Source organism: Pundamilia nyererei, unplaced genomic scaffold (genome assembly GCF_000239375.1).
Source record: "Pundamilia nyererei isolate P.nyererei 1_Seehausen unplaced genomic scaffold, PunNye1.0 scaffold00379, whole genome shotgun sequence".
In the NCBI taxonomy this organism is placed as follows: Eukaryota; Metazoa; Chordata; class Actinopteri; order Cichliformes; family Cichlidae; genus Pundamilia; species Pundamilia nyererei.
Window position 1 is genome coordinate 224382 of NW_005187780.1, and position 16874 is coordinate 241255.

At 46.5% G+C, this 16874-nt stretch overlaps 3 protein-coding genes across 6 annotated transcripts in view; 2 read left to right on the forward strand and 1 right to left on the reverse strand.

The window, feature by feature from the left end:
- Positions 1 to 14701, reverse strand: part of LOC102213640 (putative protein TPRXL) — a 35755-nt gene extending 21054 nt beyond the window's left edge. The window contains exon 1 of one of the 3 annotated variants that reach the window (XM_005752777.1): positions 14519 to 14701. The gene's annotated coding sequence lies outside the window, so the exon portion shown is untranslated. Of the gene's footprint in view, positions 1 to 1243; positions 2691 to 14518 lie in introns of those variants that run through there. The other 2 variants (XM_005752775.2, XM_005752776.2) reach the window with 2 other exon arrangements.
- On the forward strand, positions 2782 to 8890 carry LOC102213364 (TATA-box-binding protein-like). Its single transcript, XM_005752774.2, has 8 exons — positions 2782 to 3611; positions 4066 to 4177; positions 4385 to 4595; positions 4694 to 4781; positions 4859 to 4950; positions 5037 to 5201; positions 7502 to 7593; positions 7728 to 8890. The coding sequence occupies exons 1-8, from the start codon at positions 3564 to 3566 to the stop codon at positions 7838 to 7840; spliced, it is 921 nt and encodes a 306-aa protein (XP_005752831.1). The 5' UTR covers positions 2782 to 3563; the 3' UTR covers positions 7841 to 8890.
- LOC102212887 (transmembrane protein 100-like) lies at positions 12321 to 15635 on the forward strand. Of its 2 annotated transcripts, none has more exons than XM_005752773.1 (3): positions 12321 to 12453; positions 12953 to 13061; positions 14715 to 15635. In XM_005752773.1, exon 3 carries the CDS (start codon positions 14758 to 14760, stop codon positions 15232 to 15234), a length of 477 nt encoding a protein of 158 aa, XP_005752830.1. In that variant the 5' UTR covers positions 12321 to 12453; positions 12953 to 13061; positions 14715 to 14757; the 3' UTR covers positions 15235 to 15635. The 2 variants fall into 2 exon arrangements, with proteins under 2 accessions (XP_005752830.1, XP_005752829.1); XM_005752772.1 differs by lacking the exon at positions 12321 to 12453 and adding an exon at positions 12574 to 12651.
- The last annotated feature ends 1239 nt before the right edge of the window (positions 15636 to 16874 follow it).

The following is a 16874-nucleotide window of genomic DNA, read 5'->3' on the forward strand; positions in this document are numbered from 1 at the left end:
TAATAAATAAAGACAATGAATTGAATGAATTACCAAACACTTATTTTATTTCTATTGGATCTGAAAATGTTGTGTAACACTACAACCTGAAACGACACATAGATGCGTTGGCCTGTAACAGCAGCTGTGAGATGGAGTCGTCCAAACCACCAAAGTAAACTGGAGCTGGGCTTGTTGCAGGATCTGATGTTACCAAACATGCTGTGAGTGTGTGCGCTCTCACTTAGGACCATATAATAATAAACGTGATGAAAGTTGTGCAGCACGCTGACGTCCTTACTCCACTCTGTGCTCGTGTGGGTCTGACCCTTTCACTCCTTTGATTTCTTCCTCGTACTTTCTTTGACTCTTCGTCACGTCTGTCTTCGTGCGGAGCTGCCGAGTTCTCCGTCGTTTTGTACAGAACTGTTTTTGGGGCAAATAAAATGCAAGTGGGGATTAAACCGCAGAGTTAATGGTTACCGGTGCTGGAAATGCTGGCGCTTGATGCAGTGTTTTGATTTTGTTGCCACTCGTACCCACAATGCAACGCGCGAAAGTCACGTGGTCTGTCGATCTCATAACACTACTTTGGTAATTGTGTTAGCTGATGAACTACTGTTAAGAAACTCGTCTTCATTAATTAGTTATTGCAGAATTACAATATCCAGAATGTGGAGTTCTAAGTTGCATTAGCAGGTTTCATCTTATAAATTAGCTGTTTAATTAGTAATGCTGCTTGTTACTTTGGTTGACGGTATCTTACGGGTCAAACCAGTTAGTTGGTTAGCTGGTAAGTGGTGGTAACAGTCACACTGCATGGCAGTCAGATGATATTAGCTAACATTAGAATAGAATAATCCTTTAATTGTCCCACAAGGGGACAATTTGGTTCAGCTTGTAATGCTTTGTTCATGCTGTTAGCTAGCATAGTGGAAAAACTAGTTAATGGAGAGCCAGCCATGTTGTCATGGCAACCAATGGTACCACTGTATGTGTAAAGCAGGCTAATTTAAAGTCTAATTTCTAAACAGGCTAATTTAAAGTCTGTTTAGAAAGAAGAAACGTTTCCGGTGAATTTTCATCTAATCTGAAGACTTTTAGTCACGTTTACTCTCACGTTTGGTCTCAGCCTACGCTTACAGGACTACAACTTGTCAGCTTGTAGTCCTGCTTTGCTAATCTTGGTTGCTGTTAACGTTGCCAGGGAAACCTGAGGGCTCAACCATTACTGCGACCCCTCGCTGCCTTTTTTAGTAATTACTTGAATTTGAGGAGTTATCCGAAGTTTCCCGGTAACTGTCTGTGAACGTGCGCTCGCGTGCGTCAAACACGGCGCAGCTGCGCGACCACACGTGGCTGATCAGCGGCGCGAGCAGGAAGCACCGGCGGGAGTGATTAACGCCGACTTCCTGTCAGCAAACGCTGCCCAAACAGGCCGATGTTCGCGCAAACTCTACCGTCTCTGTCCTCGCTCTGCTGCGCGCGGGTCCTCCTCTTCTTCTTCCTCTCCTTCTTCCTCTTCGGCTCCCAGCACAGGAACATCTGCTCAGGCCGGGATCCCGCCTGGAAACGTGTCTTTGTCCTGCCCCGTGTAAAACATCCCAAAATACAGGCAGCCAGGCCGGAGCGGCTCACATTTCACTGCGGTCAACTCTGCGCACATCTGGAGCACGGCCGGGCCTCAATACTGCTGCGACTGCCACTCAGACAGCCAGAGCCCAATTAACTGGGAGGAGTGAGGAAGAGGGGCCCAGGGAGAGATTCAGTATCTCCCGGTTCATCTGTTTACTTCAGCTGGAGGAGGGACAGACAGGAGGAGGAGGGGATAAAGGAGGACCGAAGGATGAAGTTAAGGACGGAGGAAAGAGGAACTGAGACCACAGCAGGGAGTAAATTAAAGGAAGAAGATGAAGGGGAAAGCAAAACAAAACATGGAAGAAGTTATCAAAGGGAAGAAATCACAAAGAGCAAAGAAGGGAGGAATAAAGGAATGAGGGAGAAGAAACAAGGATGGATGGAAGGACAAAACAAAATTTAAAAAAAGAGGAATGCAGGGAAAAGTACCAGATAAAGAAAAAGACAACATTAACTGAAAGGAACAAGCAGGGAAGGAAAGATTTGTAAAGAAACAAGGAGAGGAGGTAGGATGAGTTCAAGGAAGGCAGAAACGAATTGAAAGGAAAGGAAGGAAGGACAAATTTAAAAGAAAGAATGAAATGGAATAACAGACAGACGTGAGGAGGGGGGGCTATGAAGTGAAGGAAACAAAGATGTGAGACAAAATGTATGGGCAAGGACAGAAATGAGTCAAAAAGAAGGAAGGAAAGAAAAGGAAGCAGTTAAGCCACAAATGATGGGATGCAAGTAAAAAGGGAAAGAGGAAGGATTGAAGAAAGGAGAAAAAAGGGATTAAAGGAGGAAAGAGATGAGAAAGGACATGTGGGGGAAATCCAAACTAAGTTAAAGAAGGAAATAAGGAAGGTCACGAGGAAATGGAAGAAAATGAATGATAAGTAGAAAAGGAATAAGAACGTGGAGTATGAAGGCATTAAACCCCACGAAAGAAAGGAAAGAGGGACAAGAGGAAAACTGTAAGGGTGGATGGAGGTACAAAAAATGGAGAAAATAAATAAAACCTGAATGATGATAAAAGGTAATGAAGGAGAAGGAAACAATAAAGGAAACAGCACACACACTGAATCTGTGGGAGGAACAAAAAGTGAAGAAATAACTGACAAAGAAGGAATGAAGGAAAGGTGGAGTGGGTGGGAGGGTGGGAGGGTGGGAGGAGATAAGAGCGGGCAGGAAGGAGGCTGAATGTTTGCTGTAATCATCCCCAATTTAAACAAACAGCCTCTACAGGTCGAGATACTCGAGTACTCGCCCCCCCTCTCCCTGTCACATGCCTGAGTTTGTAATGCTGAGCGTTTGCTCACGCTGAGCCCAACGCTCAGGCTGCTCAACACTCAGTTTATCACAGTTTGTTCCCCTCGTGGGTCTGTATGATGTCATAGAGAGGGGATGTCCATATCTGGCCTCGCTGATGGGAAACCCCACCTGAAGCATGCAGCAGCTTTTGTAAAAAAAAACCCAGGAACAAACCTGCTTTGAGTGTATTGGCTCAGGGGGAGGAGCTAACAGCGTCCCTCTTTAGGCAGTGGGTGAACAGTGGTGGTGATGACACCGAGGCCCAGAATAAGAGAAGGGGATTATTAAGAACTGGGGTTGGTGCAAAGCCACTCTAGCAGAGAGCTGAAATAAGCAGGTCTTGCATTTCCGATGGGATGCTTGCAGTGGGTTCCACCCTGAACGCAACCCTGTCCACCTGCAGGGGGCGTGGCTCAAAGCAGTGAAGCATTTGTTTTTATCACTTTCTCTTGATTCTCATTTAAATTATTTTTTTGGAAGAACACATAAAATCATTCACTGTCATGTTTGAGCATCTTCGTCTCCTAGCAACAGACTCCTGTCTGAATCTTTTTGGATGTAAACAATCAACTTCACACTAAACCTCTGACAGTACGTTTATTATTGGCTCGCTGTTATTACTGGGTTTGATCGCTGAGGCTTCCTCCTGCATCATGGACGAGTCTGCGTTGGAGCGATACTTCGATGAGTTCATTGCTAACGTGAGTTTTCATTTTTTCAGCTACTGGTTTAAAAATCAAACCGGTAAACTGCCGCATTTCAGACCTGAAAATCAAACGTGGAGAAAATTTCAACTCTGGTCCACTCGTCTTCACAGAAGTGATTGAATCCAGACACAAGCCCGTTAAGGTCACGCCAAAGTGTATCTTTAGATGATGATGTGCTGCAGTCGTCACAGACTATATACTGAAACTAGCCAGCTAACCTGCTAACTACTAACAGCTGGGTGTTAAACTTTAACCTGACACCACGGTGAACAGTGACCAGTTGTTTCGCTGGAGAGGAATTCAGACCATTTTTGAGTTGGACTGATTTCAGGATGTGAAGGTTGGACCTGGAGTTATCGACACTGAGCTTGTTCATTTCTGGACACCACACAGAGCAGAAACATGTAGCACCACGTTAGCACATAGGCAGATTCTCTTCTTGCTGCAGAACCCCAGGAGGACAGAGGATGTCAGCGAGGAGGTCGGCGAGGAGGAGCTGTTTTTCAAGTTATTGCCTGATGAGCTCCTGACACTGAACACGGTCACCTGTGACGATGCAGGTACGACAACAGAGCCGACAACACTCTGCACACAGTGCGATCATGACTGGGTGGAGCGCTGAGCAGTGACCGAGCTGCATCCATATACTGTTAATCCATAACTGCTAATTAGCACTTAGTAACAGTTGGTTTTGGAGCCTCGAGTGGACGTCAGAGGAACTGCAGTTTGTGGTACTTTCAGCTCTGCTGCTCTTGTTCGTGCCTCAGACAGGATCTGTAAGAAGGAGGATCGGACTGCAGAGAGCGGGATCGCCGGCACGCAGTCACGAGACAGCAGCTCCCAGAATTCCTCAGCAGAAGCTAAGCCCACGTGTGCGTCCTCCTCGTCTGAACTGAAGGCCCTTCCTGTTAAACCCGGGACCCCGGAGGACCCTGAGACACTGAAGGAGAAGTCGTCGAATCTCGCCCCAGTGATATGGTATCACCGCAGAGATCACAGTCTGCTTCTGTCCAATGACGGCTCCGCTGCTTGAACACGCAGCTGTGACTCTTGTGTTTTTATGTGTTTGCGTGCAGTAACGTCATCTCCACAGTGGACCTGGGCTGCTGTTTGGACCTGAAGTTCATTGCTCGCAGGATGTGGAACGTGCAGTACAAACCACAGGTGCAGAGACCTGAACGCGTGATCTACGTGAAGACATAATAAGCCCGGCACTGGTTTTCATTCTTGCTGTTTTTCAGTATTTCACAGGGATCATCGCTAGGATCCGGGAGCCAAAAGCAACAGCGACCATCTTCCGAACTGGGAAAATCATCTGCCTGGGAACCAAGAGGTTTGTCTGGATTCACATCTCCTCAGACTATGGTGCAGCATGGTGGGTTTCCAACCATCTCCTTGCTTCCTCTTTCTTTTAATAAGTGTGGAGGAGTCGCGCCTGGCAGCCAGGAAGTTTGTCCGCAAACTGCAGAAGTTTGGCTTTCCCGTGCACTTCCTCAACTTTAAGATCCAGAACATTGTAGCCTACTGCCAGACCTTTCCAGTGGATTTAGCAGAACTGCAGAAGGTCCACAAAGGGCAGTGCAGGTCAGGAGATAAGGACTCTGAGTAGAGGCTAGACCCAAACAGGGATGCAGGTTTGAAGCCCAACTTTGAGCACATCACGTGTCAGTCAACGCTACTGTGTGCTAGAGCAGGGGTGTCAAACTCAAATACACAGTGGGCCAAAATTCAAATCTGGAACAAAGTCGCGGGCTAACATTAATATTTATTTTTTTAAAAATCTTCCTCCAGATATAAGAATGAATCTTTTCTTATGGACTCGAACACGTTTTGCTGAAAAACTGAATGTGGAACAAGCAAAGCTTAATACTAAACAATATATATATTAGCTGTATAATACCAGTAGGCCAGCTCTGATAGTCATTTGGTATGGCTTCGCGGGCCAAATGTAATTAGGCTGCGGGCCAGAGTTTGACACCTATGTGCTAGATGATCTGAGACAGATGCTGACTGATGGCACTTGCTTTCAAATTTTGTTGAATATGAATCCCATTTTCTTCGGTCCCCGTGACGATGCTTTAAAGAACTTTAAAGTGGTTCAACACATGATGTGAAATGTGCAATCACGGATACTTTGAAGCACTTGTGAAGAAAAGATGTAGACAGCATGCAGTGCTGGGGAGTAACGGAGCACATGTACCAGCGTTACGTATTCAAAATACAAAATATGAGTAACTGTATTCTGTTACACCCAAATGGAAAAGACATATATAAATCTTATAAAATTTGTATCTGTCTTGTGTGAAACTTGTATGAAAAGCATATAAGAGTGAAAACAGATATAAGATCCCTTGAAAAATTATATAATGAAACTTGTATGTTTTGGATACTTCCTAAAACAATGTATGAAAGTAATCAGAAAGTGGCCACGTTCATGAGTAATCACATATAAGTTTTTACTATTTCTTTTCCATATGGGCAGTTACTGTTTAAAAAGGTGGTATTCAGTTACTTTGTTGAAATAACTGGATTACACTCGGTCTTTTTCTTTGGTGGTAATTCCACGCCGGTGGAAACCCAAACAAAACGCGCATTAAGAGGCTCTAATGCCCGAGTCTCAATCTCACGCCCCACGTCACCCCTACTTGCAGCCGCATAATGACGTGAAGAAATATTTTTTAAAATTATTGTTCCAAAAATGATTTAACCTCCTGAGACCTGAACTCTTTCATGGCATGCAGTTTTCTTTGCTATTTGGGTTGATTGGGACCTAAAGAATGTAAAAACAAAGAATTACCAGATTTTCTTTTTCCTAATTTTTGTTTTTGAGAAAAATGAGATCCACATATGAGGACATTTGTTTCAAATTTTGATAGAACAGCGGCAGCATAATGTCCTCGTAAGTGGATATCAGGCCCTTGTAGAGAAAAATGTGATGTCCACACATGTGGACGCCAGGTCCTAGGAGGTCAATATGAAGGCAATAGGCAGAGTGTTACAGGCATAAAGCATGCAGCCTCATGGGCAGTGTGGCCCAGCTGTGAGTAAGCTGTTAAGACTCGACTACGCTGTGTTCGTGTTTTCCTCTGAAACAATAAGTTCTGTTGCAGCAGCCTTTCAACGCCTCTCTCTGTCTCTGCTAGCAAAGTCGACCCAGACAACAAAGTAAAGCTAGTTTTCAGCTACGAGCCCGACACGAACCCGACGTATTAGCCAGACGTCCCTTTACTACGGCTCGGAGCCGCGGGCCTGTTTTATATACACGCGAATAGTTTTCTACACGAGATCACTGCAAAAAGTGCAGCTTTACCTAATGTCCACCTACTGTTACTCATTATATGAAGATTTAAACATCTAGCTGGTGTAGGTGTGGAGAGTAACCTTCAGTAATAGTAATAAATCACATTAATGTAGTTGTAAAAAGCTTGATAATATATTAAGTAATCCAAAGTATTCAGAATACGTTACTCACATTCAGTAACGCAATGGAATACGTTACAAAATACATTTTGGGGCATGTAATCTGTAATCTGTGGTGGAATACATTTTAAAAGTAACCTTCCCAACACTGACAGCATGGTCAGTAAATTAGAATTAATGCCATTTTTTGCAGACACCGTAGTGGGAAGGTTCCCAGAATCATCCCGGGCACAGTTCAGTCAGACTGGATAGTAAACGCTTCTAAACTGGCCAGCTCCCACTGAGCTCTGGAGTCGTTTTTCTCCAATATTTCTCTCCCAGTGTGTCTGCAGCAGCCTGTGTTTCGTTGCATGCTACGTAGGAGATCGCTAAACTGTGGAGTGTGTCCTGAAATGATTGTGGAAGGTTTTAGTTTCTACGTCGTGGAAACTGTGAGGTTTTAGTCTGTGTTCTTCTTTCTACAGTTATGAGCCAGAGTTGCATAACCGCCTCATCCTCAACCCGATTACCGGCATCAGAGTGTCCTTCATTTCGGCTGGGTGCATAAATGTGTGCGGTGAGCTTGTCCACACGTCACAATTCAATTAAAAATGCTGCCCTGTGGTGAAAACTGACTGAAAAACTGACCTTTGACTTTTGTGGACGTCATCATGAGTGTGTGTCCATGAAATATCCTGTGTTACACTCCAGGAGCTAAAACCAGGGCTGAGGTCGATGCAATCTTTCAAACCATCTGCAGAATCCTGAGAGAGTACAGGTGGGAGCGAACATGCAGCGGAGCTTTGATTTCAAAGCCAAACTGATGTTAGAGGCAGACATGAATAAACTGACGCATGAGCGCCACTGCACTCCACTGTAGTTCCTGATTGCACCACTAGATGTCAGCACGGCTGCAGGCCGCTCTCAGTCAGTGGTTTAGAGACGTGCAGCTCTCGCCGTGTACCTCGTGTGTGTTTGCATTACTCACTCACAGGTGAGGTCAGGATCACCTGAGAATGAGCAGGAGGCCTCTGGGTGGACGTGACCTGCTGCTCGTCCATCAGAACGGCCAAAACAAGAGTGAATAACACGTCACTGCATCCTGATATCCTCTTAAACAGGTTCGTTATTTACAACCTGCCCTTCATTACATCACTCAACATTCAGTCGGCATGGAGCTCAGATTGGACGGTTTGGGGGTTTGGTCGAGTTTCCGTCATAGTGCATGCTGGGAAGTCTACTGGGATCGGCCTCGTTACCTGACGTTTTACTTTGGTGGGCGTGGCTGTGAGCCTCACCTTTCCTGAGGTGGCAGGAGGTCAGATTCACGATGAGTCATGAAAACGCGTCGTTTGGTGTGTTCTCTGTGACCCGCTGACCGCGGGGATGGAGGCCCTTCCTGTCGTGTCTCCAGGGCTGCATCAGGAGGTGAGGTCATCCGGCCGCTGACACGCCCAGTCTGCATGAAAGCAGTGAATTATGGGAACACTTTCTCTCCTCTAAGCCTCTACGTGCTCTTCCTCCACTCACCGTCTGAGGCTCTCAGTCAGTTTCATCTTTTTTTGAGTTTCACATTTTGAAATTTCTTTTTCAGGTTTTTTGGAACAGCGACTGCTCATCGTGTGCTCGTGACCTCCTCGCCTCTTTGTATTTGATCTGCTCGAGCTGTTCGCATCCTGTCACTCTTGCTCCATTTGGCTCATGTCTTTCCCTCTCTAATAACATCCTCGACTTCCTCTGATCCTAATAATACCAAACAACAATCGTCCTGACACTCACACTTCCTGAACTCCCCACTCTCTCTCTTTCTTCTTCGACATCGATGCTCCGTGTTTGCTTCTCTGGTGGAAACGAGCTGAAAGTCATGTTTGAAAGTGTGAAAGTTTTTTTCTGTCCTTGTTTCCATTCTGTGTCCAAACAGGTTATTATGTAACAATTCTGTTAACATGGAAAACAAAATAAAGTCATAGAGGAAATATGCTCAGTTTGGGTATTTTTAAATTTATTATCACAAACTGCCTGATGAGCTTATTCAGCGTCGCTGCTTTTTAAAAGTTTTGTTTATATATTATATTGCCTCTGACATTTACCACAAGCTCAAACTAGAAATCCCACTCGGGAGACTGAAACTAAAGGGAATGTTTAAAAACATTTGAAATGAATGAAAATAAAAATAAGAAAACAAACAGTAATAAAGCTTGTCTGAACAGAACAAACTGTCTGTTTTCTCCACAAAATCCAAATGTCTAAAAAACAGAAACATTTTTTGAATGAATCCACGTTTCTGAACTGAGCCGGCAGCAGGAGGAGGTCGGGGTCGATGGAGGACATAAAAAGACCTTCAGTGACGGCGTTTCATGTTTTTCTGAGTTCTGCAGCTGTAAAGTCTGACAGTTAAATTCAACCCAACAATCATATGACCCCCTATGAGCAGCACTTTGGTGACAGTGGGAAGAAAAAACTCCCTTTTAACAGGAAGAAACCTCCGGCAGAACCAGGCTCAGGGAGGGGCGGGGCCATCTGCTGTGATTGGTTGGGGCGAGAGAAGGAAGACAGGATAAAGGCATGCTGTGGAAGAGAGACAGAGGTTAATAACAGATATGATTCAATGCAGAGAGGTCTGTTAACACAGTGAGTGAAGAAGAAACACCCAGTGCATCATGGGAATCCCCGGCAGCCTATGTCTATTGCAGCATCACTAAGGGAGGATTCAGGGTCACCTGGTCCAGCCCTAACTATATGCTTTAGCAAAAAGGAAAGTTTGAAGCCTGATCTTACTGTCCTGATGAGCGCTGAAGGGAAAGTTCATTTAGATAAAGCTTCCAGATCTCTGCCCAAACAAGAGCCTGGAGGCCGTCTGACCACGAGCTGCAGATATCAGAATCATCATCTCCTATTGACTGAAACAGGCTGTTTGAGCTCCTGTCTCTTTACCCTCCTCCAAACACACTTTGTTCTGATTGGCCATCTTCTGGACGCCTGCTGATGGAGAAAGTTATCTGAGAGGTTATGTGACTGTCAGGTGACAGCAGGACATCAGGCTGGACCAAACGCAGGTAAGAAGGAGCTCACCACACAGTGAGCATTTAAACTGAGTCCAACAAGTACTTTTTGAAGTTTTCTCCAGTGAATTATCAGAAAACCTGTGGATGCCATTAAGTTCCTGCTCCTCAGTGCTTTGAGTTCAGTGGTTAGCGTTAGCTTCTGGTTTACTTCTGCACACCTGCATGTGCAAAATGCCTTCATGGAAAATTCAGACTCCACAAGTTTTTTCTTCGTCCTGTTTCCAGGCTTCAGCAGTTTGGCCGGCCTCGCGGGGCCGCTGCTGTGACTGCACACTTTTAGTCAAAGGGTTTTTTTTAGCAACTGGGAGCTGTGAAGGTCCAAAAATGCAAAGTCAACTTTTCCACTTTGTTGTGAGCCAAACAACATCAGCATGTAGGATTACAAAGCACACCTGTATTCACAGGAAGGAAAGCACGAACTCGGAGCTGTGAGCTCCAATAGCTGCTAACTCACCACTTTACATGCACGGCCTGCAGCCATCTGTTGTACAGAGGAAGCACGGGAGGACGTCTCCAGAGACTCGGATCCAAAGCAAATAGCTCACATCATCCCTGACCCAGAAACGGATCTGGGAAGGAAGTGATTTAGCACTTGGGCGCCGTGCCTGGATGAGTGTCCCAAAGGTCAGGAAGAAAAATCAATCAACCTCCGAGGCTTCATTAGACACTTCATTTCGCCCCGATTGCTTTATCTGAGCAGGAAACGAGAACTTAAATCACTTCCACACGAGCTGAAGCTGAGACTTTAAGTCGTCTTCTCGTCCACAGGTCATAAAACTGATCTAGAAGCAGGAAAGTGCCTGTGTCAGATTTACGAAGCAGTTTACTGTAAAAATCTGTCATGGTGAAGTTTCACAGGCAGGCAAAAGCCTCATCTCCACTCCCGTCTTTACCCGTGAATCAGCACAAATGCTGAACCCAAACTGCACATGTGGGAGTCTGAGATGCTGTGAAATGACCCACATCAGGCAGGGTTCTCCTCTCTTGGTCTCAAGGCCCCCCTGTTCCGATTCAAAGGGCTCATCGGGGGGCTGAGGCCCTGCTGTGACCCCTCATCAGCAAACGCCTTTGCAAAAGTCTTTCAAGGGCTGAAAATAAGGCCAGATGTTCCCAGCTGCTCTCAGCAGGTCACAGACTGAAGTCGCTGCCGTCTCAGAGGAGAAGCTGACATTCCTGCAAATAAAAATAAGGAGCTGCTTTTTGTCTGAACTGTAGCATCACATGAAAGCCGAACAGGCCACACGTGTCCACACTCAGACATCCGTCCTGCTGCAGCAATCCTAAAAAAGCTGTTCTCTCCTCCTCTCCTGGTTGGAGACAAACTTTATCCTGCAGTCAGCAGAACGCAGCAGACTCAAGTGCATCTGAACTTTCCCTTTCTCCTAATGTGGGCTGCACCTGCATCTCATGAGCTTGCTGTTCCAGATGTTGACCTGCAGACTTCCATGAGGTCAGAACCACAACCACCTGCTGACAGCCAATCACGTAACCCGCTAACTAACTTGGAAAATAAATAAACCTGCACAGGTGCGGTCTGTCGCTCCCTCAGTGTGTCTGAAAACGCACAACAGCAAAGCAGTGCCAAAAACTCTCAGACCTGTACATGGATAACCAAACATATGATTTCTTACTGCCTCACAGAGCTCTGATGTGGGAATTCGACTTTATTTCAATTTATGCTTTATTTTAAGGAAAATTCCAGTTTCCTTTAAAACACGTTATTAACATAATTTAGGTTTCGTCTTGCAGCGAATGAGCTGAACATGAAGTAAAACGGTGCACACGTCAGAATCATCATCATCAATCTCACATTTTTAATAAATAATCAAGTATGTAGAAGTATTATTAGTGCAGCTGTGGCATAAAGCTTGCAGGAGGCAGTCTCATCCATTTGTTAAGCACTGTGAAAAAATAAATTATTGCTGTATTAAAAATGTTGTTGAATATGAAGATACCATCTTGTAAATAAGATGCAATCAGTGTGAAACTAGCACTGAATGAAACATCCACAGCTCGCTGCACCCATGTTAGGTCGTTATCTTTGCTTTGCGCCACGATGATGATTCACCCACATTAGCATTTAGGATTATGTGACATACGGAAGAAATATGGCGTGCAAGCAAGTCGCATTCCTTTAGTTAATAAGTTGAATACGTGACTGAGTTTGAGCCTTTCAGGCCCTGTGGTCATGTCCGGACGAGCGTGGACGTGAGTCTGTTCAGACGGTAAACAAAGTTCAGCTGATTGGTCCCAGATGTTAACACGAGTTTGCAGCTGCAGCACGGAGGCTCCCGCGCTCGCTGCCGATGTGGAGGAGCTTTAACTCCGGGGCGGAGGTCCTCTGGAGGAGTCTGCAGTCCCATTAAGTAATGGTAACCATCAGGTTTTTTCATCATGCGTGCATTATTTTTCACTTTAGGTGAGTATTGTATTTATTAGTCACACTTTCCAACTGCCTCTTCAGACCTGGAAGCTACGTCTTAACCCTCGTTTGATCCTGGCAGTGCCGTTTCACATGACACGTTTGGGGCTCATCTGTAGCTGGACAAACGTGACCAGGCTCTGCACAGGTGTGTTTCAGTCACAGGTGTAAGAAGGTGACGCCTTTTTAGAGTCAAACAAGTCAGAGCAAAGAAAACCAGCAGCCTTTTCAGATTCCAGATGTTAGCCTGTGTTTTAAAGACAAATGTGGGAGTAGCTGTGGTGTCAATGCTGCAGAGCTGACAGACAGGAGAGCAGCTGAAGGAAGGAAAGAGTTAAACCTCTGCTTCCTCCTCGGGTAGGAGGTGGTATGGAGGGGTGGGTGTGGCGGCGGTGGTGGGGGACCTCTTCTTCTATTGATAGCCACGTTCCCCCCGTTTATTCCTGCAGTGAGGACGATGCAGAGCAGCGAGCCAGAGGAGGCTCCACGCCGAGGAGACCCCGACCTGCTCAGACTCAAACCGGCGCTCTGAGGGATGGACGGCTGCTCGCTGACACAGTAAGTGCTCCCAGCTTTCCCGTCTCCACACAATCACAGCAACAGCCGGGACTGTTTAGTCACGCAGGCTGCTGGAATGTCGGGAAAGTCCTGATTTCAGGGAGGAACGTTAAAGCCTCGTCCTCTCTCTGTGGAAGTCAGGCTGCAGGAACGACTGTCTGCATTTTTAAAGCTGCTTCTTCTGGGATTTTATTTTTCTTGAAGCAGATTTCATTTCACACTGTGTGCTGTTGTATCAATAATAATGTTATTTCTGCAGCGCAGCAGCTTTCAAACACAGTCACAGACGGTCTGTGTGTTGCAGCTCCAGCAGTGAGTCAGTCCCCACAGACTCACACGTTCATTTCCCCTTCATCACACCTGTACGGGGGAGGAGAGGCGACTGTAACGCACCTGTGTAAAGGTTTGACAGGTGGGAGGTGACAGCTTCAGGCTCATGTAGTCTCAGGCAGTGTCTTTACCTTACAGTAACGAGCACCTCCAGGCGACCGTTGTTGTGAGCTGCTCCATACAAACCAAACTGACCTCTGCATGTGACATTACCTGACCAATAACCTGGCTGCTGTGAGGTCACTGCACACAAACAGAGAAGCAGACGGTCACAGCTTCAGCTCTTTCAGGTTTGCGGCATTCGATCGTGCGCAGCGGTCTGAGCTCTGCACTCTGATTGGACCGCTGCAGAGGGCCGAATCTGCTGTGACTCCTGGAAAGGTTGCGTTAACACACCTGAACCATTCAGACCAGCAAACCACCAAAACGTCTACTTCTGTAGAGACGCTCTCACCCACGAGGATCAATCAGTTAATCATCATTAGCAGCTCTCGTGGCTACTTACCCTCTAAGTGCTGGTGAGGACGGCCTTCTTTCACACACTCGGTGTTGTTGTTCTATATCAGAACATTTTTAAGATGATTTTTTTGTCATGTCCTCTCACGCCCTTTCCAATCAAAAATGATTCAGTTAGAGATCTTTTATCTCTGATCCAGTATTTCCACATATTTCTGCAGTGATTTGGTGTGAGCTGTTCGGTGTGGCAGCCGTAGAGATGTCTGCTTCTCTGGACTATGGCAGGTCTGAATGACACCGCTCTGCTCAGAGCATCTCCCACAGTCACTCCAACGCGTCTTAATGAAAACGAGCTGAGCTGCAGCAGAAAAAGTCGTTGATTAGGAGTGAAAATAATGAGGTTACAGCGGGGCCGGGCCCTCGTTACGCCTCGCATCATTTCCTGTGATCTTTCACTTTCAGGCCACTCTCAGGCTGCCCTCCCTCTGCCTCACGTTAAGGCTTCGTTTACAGCAGAGGCTCTCGCTTCCGCTCGGAGAGACAGATGTCGCCACAAAGTGTGCCAGCGCCTCAACGAGCCGCTGACGCGTTGTAACATTTAATCTGTGAAAGTCGTTAGTTTGGCCTCGTTTCCACTCGAGCTCTGACCCAGCGACCCGCGTGATACCAACCTGGTGCTGCACACATGGTCAGAGGCTGAAGTCAGGTGACCGTGAAGGGAAGGAGGCGTTGATGTGTAGCAGCTGTTTATCTTCTTGGCTGATGGTTTTAAACCAGCTGTGGAATAAAACAAAGTGTAACAATATCAGACGTAAACGATGCTTTAATGTCTTTGATGTAACCAAAAACTTATTTCTGACTTCACAGCTAGCTGTTCTCTGATTGGCTGATCCCTGACACCTGCATCAAGATGGCTCACCTGTTCCTCGCCAGCAAGATCACAATGCCCGATGACCTCCACAGCAAAGGCGGCGGTGGCAGGGTCCCCCGGAGCGCCATGAAGGTGCCGCCGTCCATCTCCGCCGAGAAGCTGAGCCGGGACAAGCCCAGGAAGGATCGTAGAGTCGTCGTGACAACGCACGTCCCGCATGTCAATGAAGTCCAGCTTACAGCGGCGACGGGCGGCGCCGAGATGTCCTGCTACCGCTGCACCATCCCGTTCGGCGTGGTGGTCCTCATCGCTGGCATTGTGGTGACGGCGGTGGCCTACACCTTCAACTCCCACGGGTCCACCATCACGGTGCTGGGACTGGTGCTGCTGTCTGTTGGGCTGGGGCTGCTGGGCGCCAGCGCCATCTGCTGGAAGGTCCGACAGAAGAAGAAAAAGGACAAGCGACGGGAGAGCCAGACCGCCCTCATGGCGAGCCACGGGTACTGCGTGGTCTGAGCTCAGACCTCTGAAGTGAATAACAACACAAACTAACAGGATTTGAGACGCTTTACAAACTGCAGAGACCTCGCTGTGCTGTTTCCTCCTGCAGCTGACGCGAGGACAGCCGCAGATGTTAACGACGAGCAGGGCGAAGGACGCGTCTCGGACAAAACATTACTAATGGAGACGCCTTCATCAGCTGGAGGTGTTGGATGAGGAAAAGCTTGCTTTAGTGCTGACACAAAGAGATAAATAACACGTCATTAATTTTACAAATATGCTGATAAACCAATTTTTCAAGCAGAAATTCAGAATATTTTCAGGTCCCAGCTCCTCAAATCTGCCCGATTTCTCTGATTTATCTGTCGTCGAGGTTCTGGAGTACAAACATGTGAACCTCCAAACACCCACCCTGCACTGGGGGCCCATTAGAGGAGCCCTGAGCCCAGACAGGCGACCCGGTGGGTGTTCAGAGGTCTGGGTAACAAAATCAAAGGCCCTCAGGTTTATTGTTGGAGCAGGTAAATGGATTCGATCTAATTATTGCCAAAACATCAATTTTCTCAAAGACATAACTTAGCACGTTTGTAGTTTCCACACAGGACACGTTAGGATTACGGCTGATGCTTTTATTCTGAAAGTACCTGCAGCTGTTTTAGTGACATGAACCTTTAAGTGTTTGGCTTCAAAAAAATAAGGTTTTGGATAATATGAGTGTTTAGTTGACAACTTCTTAAAACTCATTTATGATGCACAGTATCTAACTAAAGCTGCTAATAAGCTATAAAAGACATTTAAAGGTACTCTAACGTATACGTTTCTCTGAGTTTGTAGCTCTCGTCGGTCTAATTTGTGGCCTCTGACGTTTCCCCGGGATACACAGAGCATTCCTTCGGGACATGTCATCATGGTTTGATGTTTCTGGGTGAGACTGTGTTTCCCTCTGATGTTGGGTTCAGACTACAGGGAGCGTCGGATTAGATGGTTTTGCGTCACATTGGGTCATTAACATGTCACGAACATAAACATGACAATCATCGCTGCTCGCTGTGTTTCACAACCTGATAAAAGTCTCTGCACACGAGGACCGAGGGACCAACACAAATGTAATCATGTGCCGTGGCGTGCGCGGCAGAGCTCTCAGACCGCCGAGGACGACTTATCTGTGTTTCCGTCTGAATCTGAAAACCCGTTAAAAACCCACGAGGCGACTCAGGGCGGAGTCTTAACGAGATTAATGAATGACGTGAGCAGATCGCTATCCCAAACTCAACGGACTCCATGATGTTCTCCCTACAAACAACGTGAAGAAAAACGACCTCCTCGCCAATTTATCCCGTAAGACGTTTATGTCAGATTTTGCTGTAATTGGAATTCTTGAGTTATGGTCGTAATGGCGAGTTGGACCTTTATCGCTAAATTAAGTGCTAACAATTCCCATCCAATCCTGCGATATCACGTTCATAATAATGAAACGCATGCACTACCTGGAAGAATCCGCCTCCAGGCTTCACCTGTCCCCGCCTTAATTGTTTTACATTAGTGGCGCCTTCTTGGAGGTGAAACTTGGTGGAGTTCCTTCTGTGGAGGTGGAGGAGACGAGATCCTCAGAGAAAGAGCTCCGCCTGGCTCGTCCGAGTGTTTCCCACTTCATC

Coding starts and splice junctions, on each gene's coding strand:
- LOC102213364 (XM_005752774.2), top strand. CDS start 3,564: ATGGACGAGTCTGCGTTGGAGCGATACTTCGATGAGTTCATTGCTAAC. Junction 4,596..4,693: donor AATCTCGCCCCAGTGATATG/GTATCACCGCAG, acceptor GTTTGCGTGCAG/TAACGTCATCTCCACAGTGG. Junction 4,951..5,036: donor ATCTGCCTGGGAACCAAGAG/GTTTGTCTGGAT, acceptor TCTTTTAATAAG/TGTGGAGGAGTCGCGCCTGG.
- LOC102212887 (XM_005752773.1), top strand. CDS start 14,758: ATGGCTCACCTGTTCCTCGCCAGCAAGATCACAATGCCCGATGACCTC.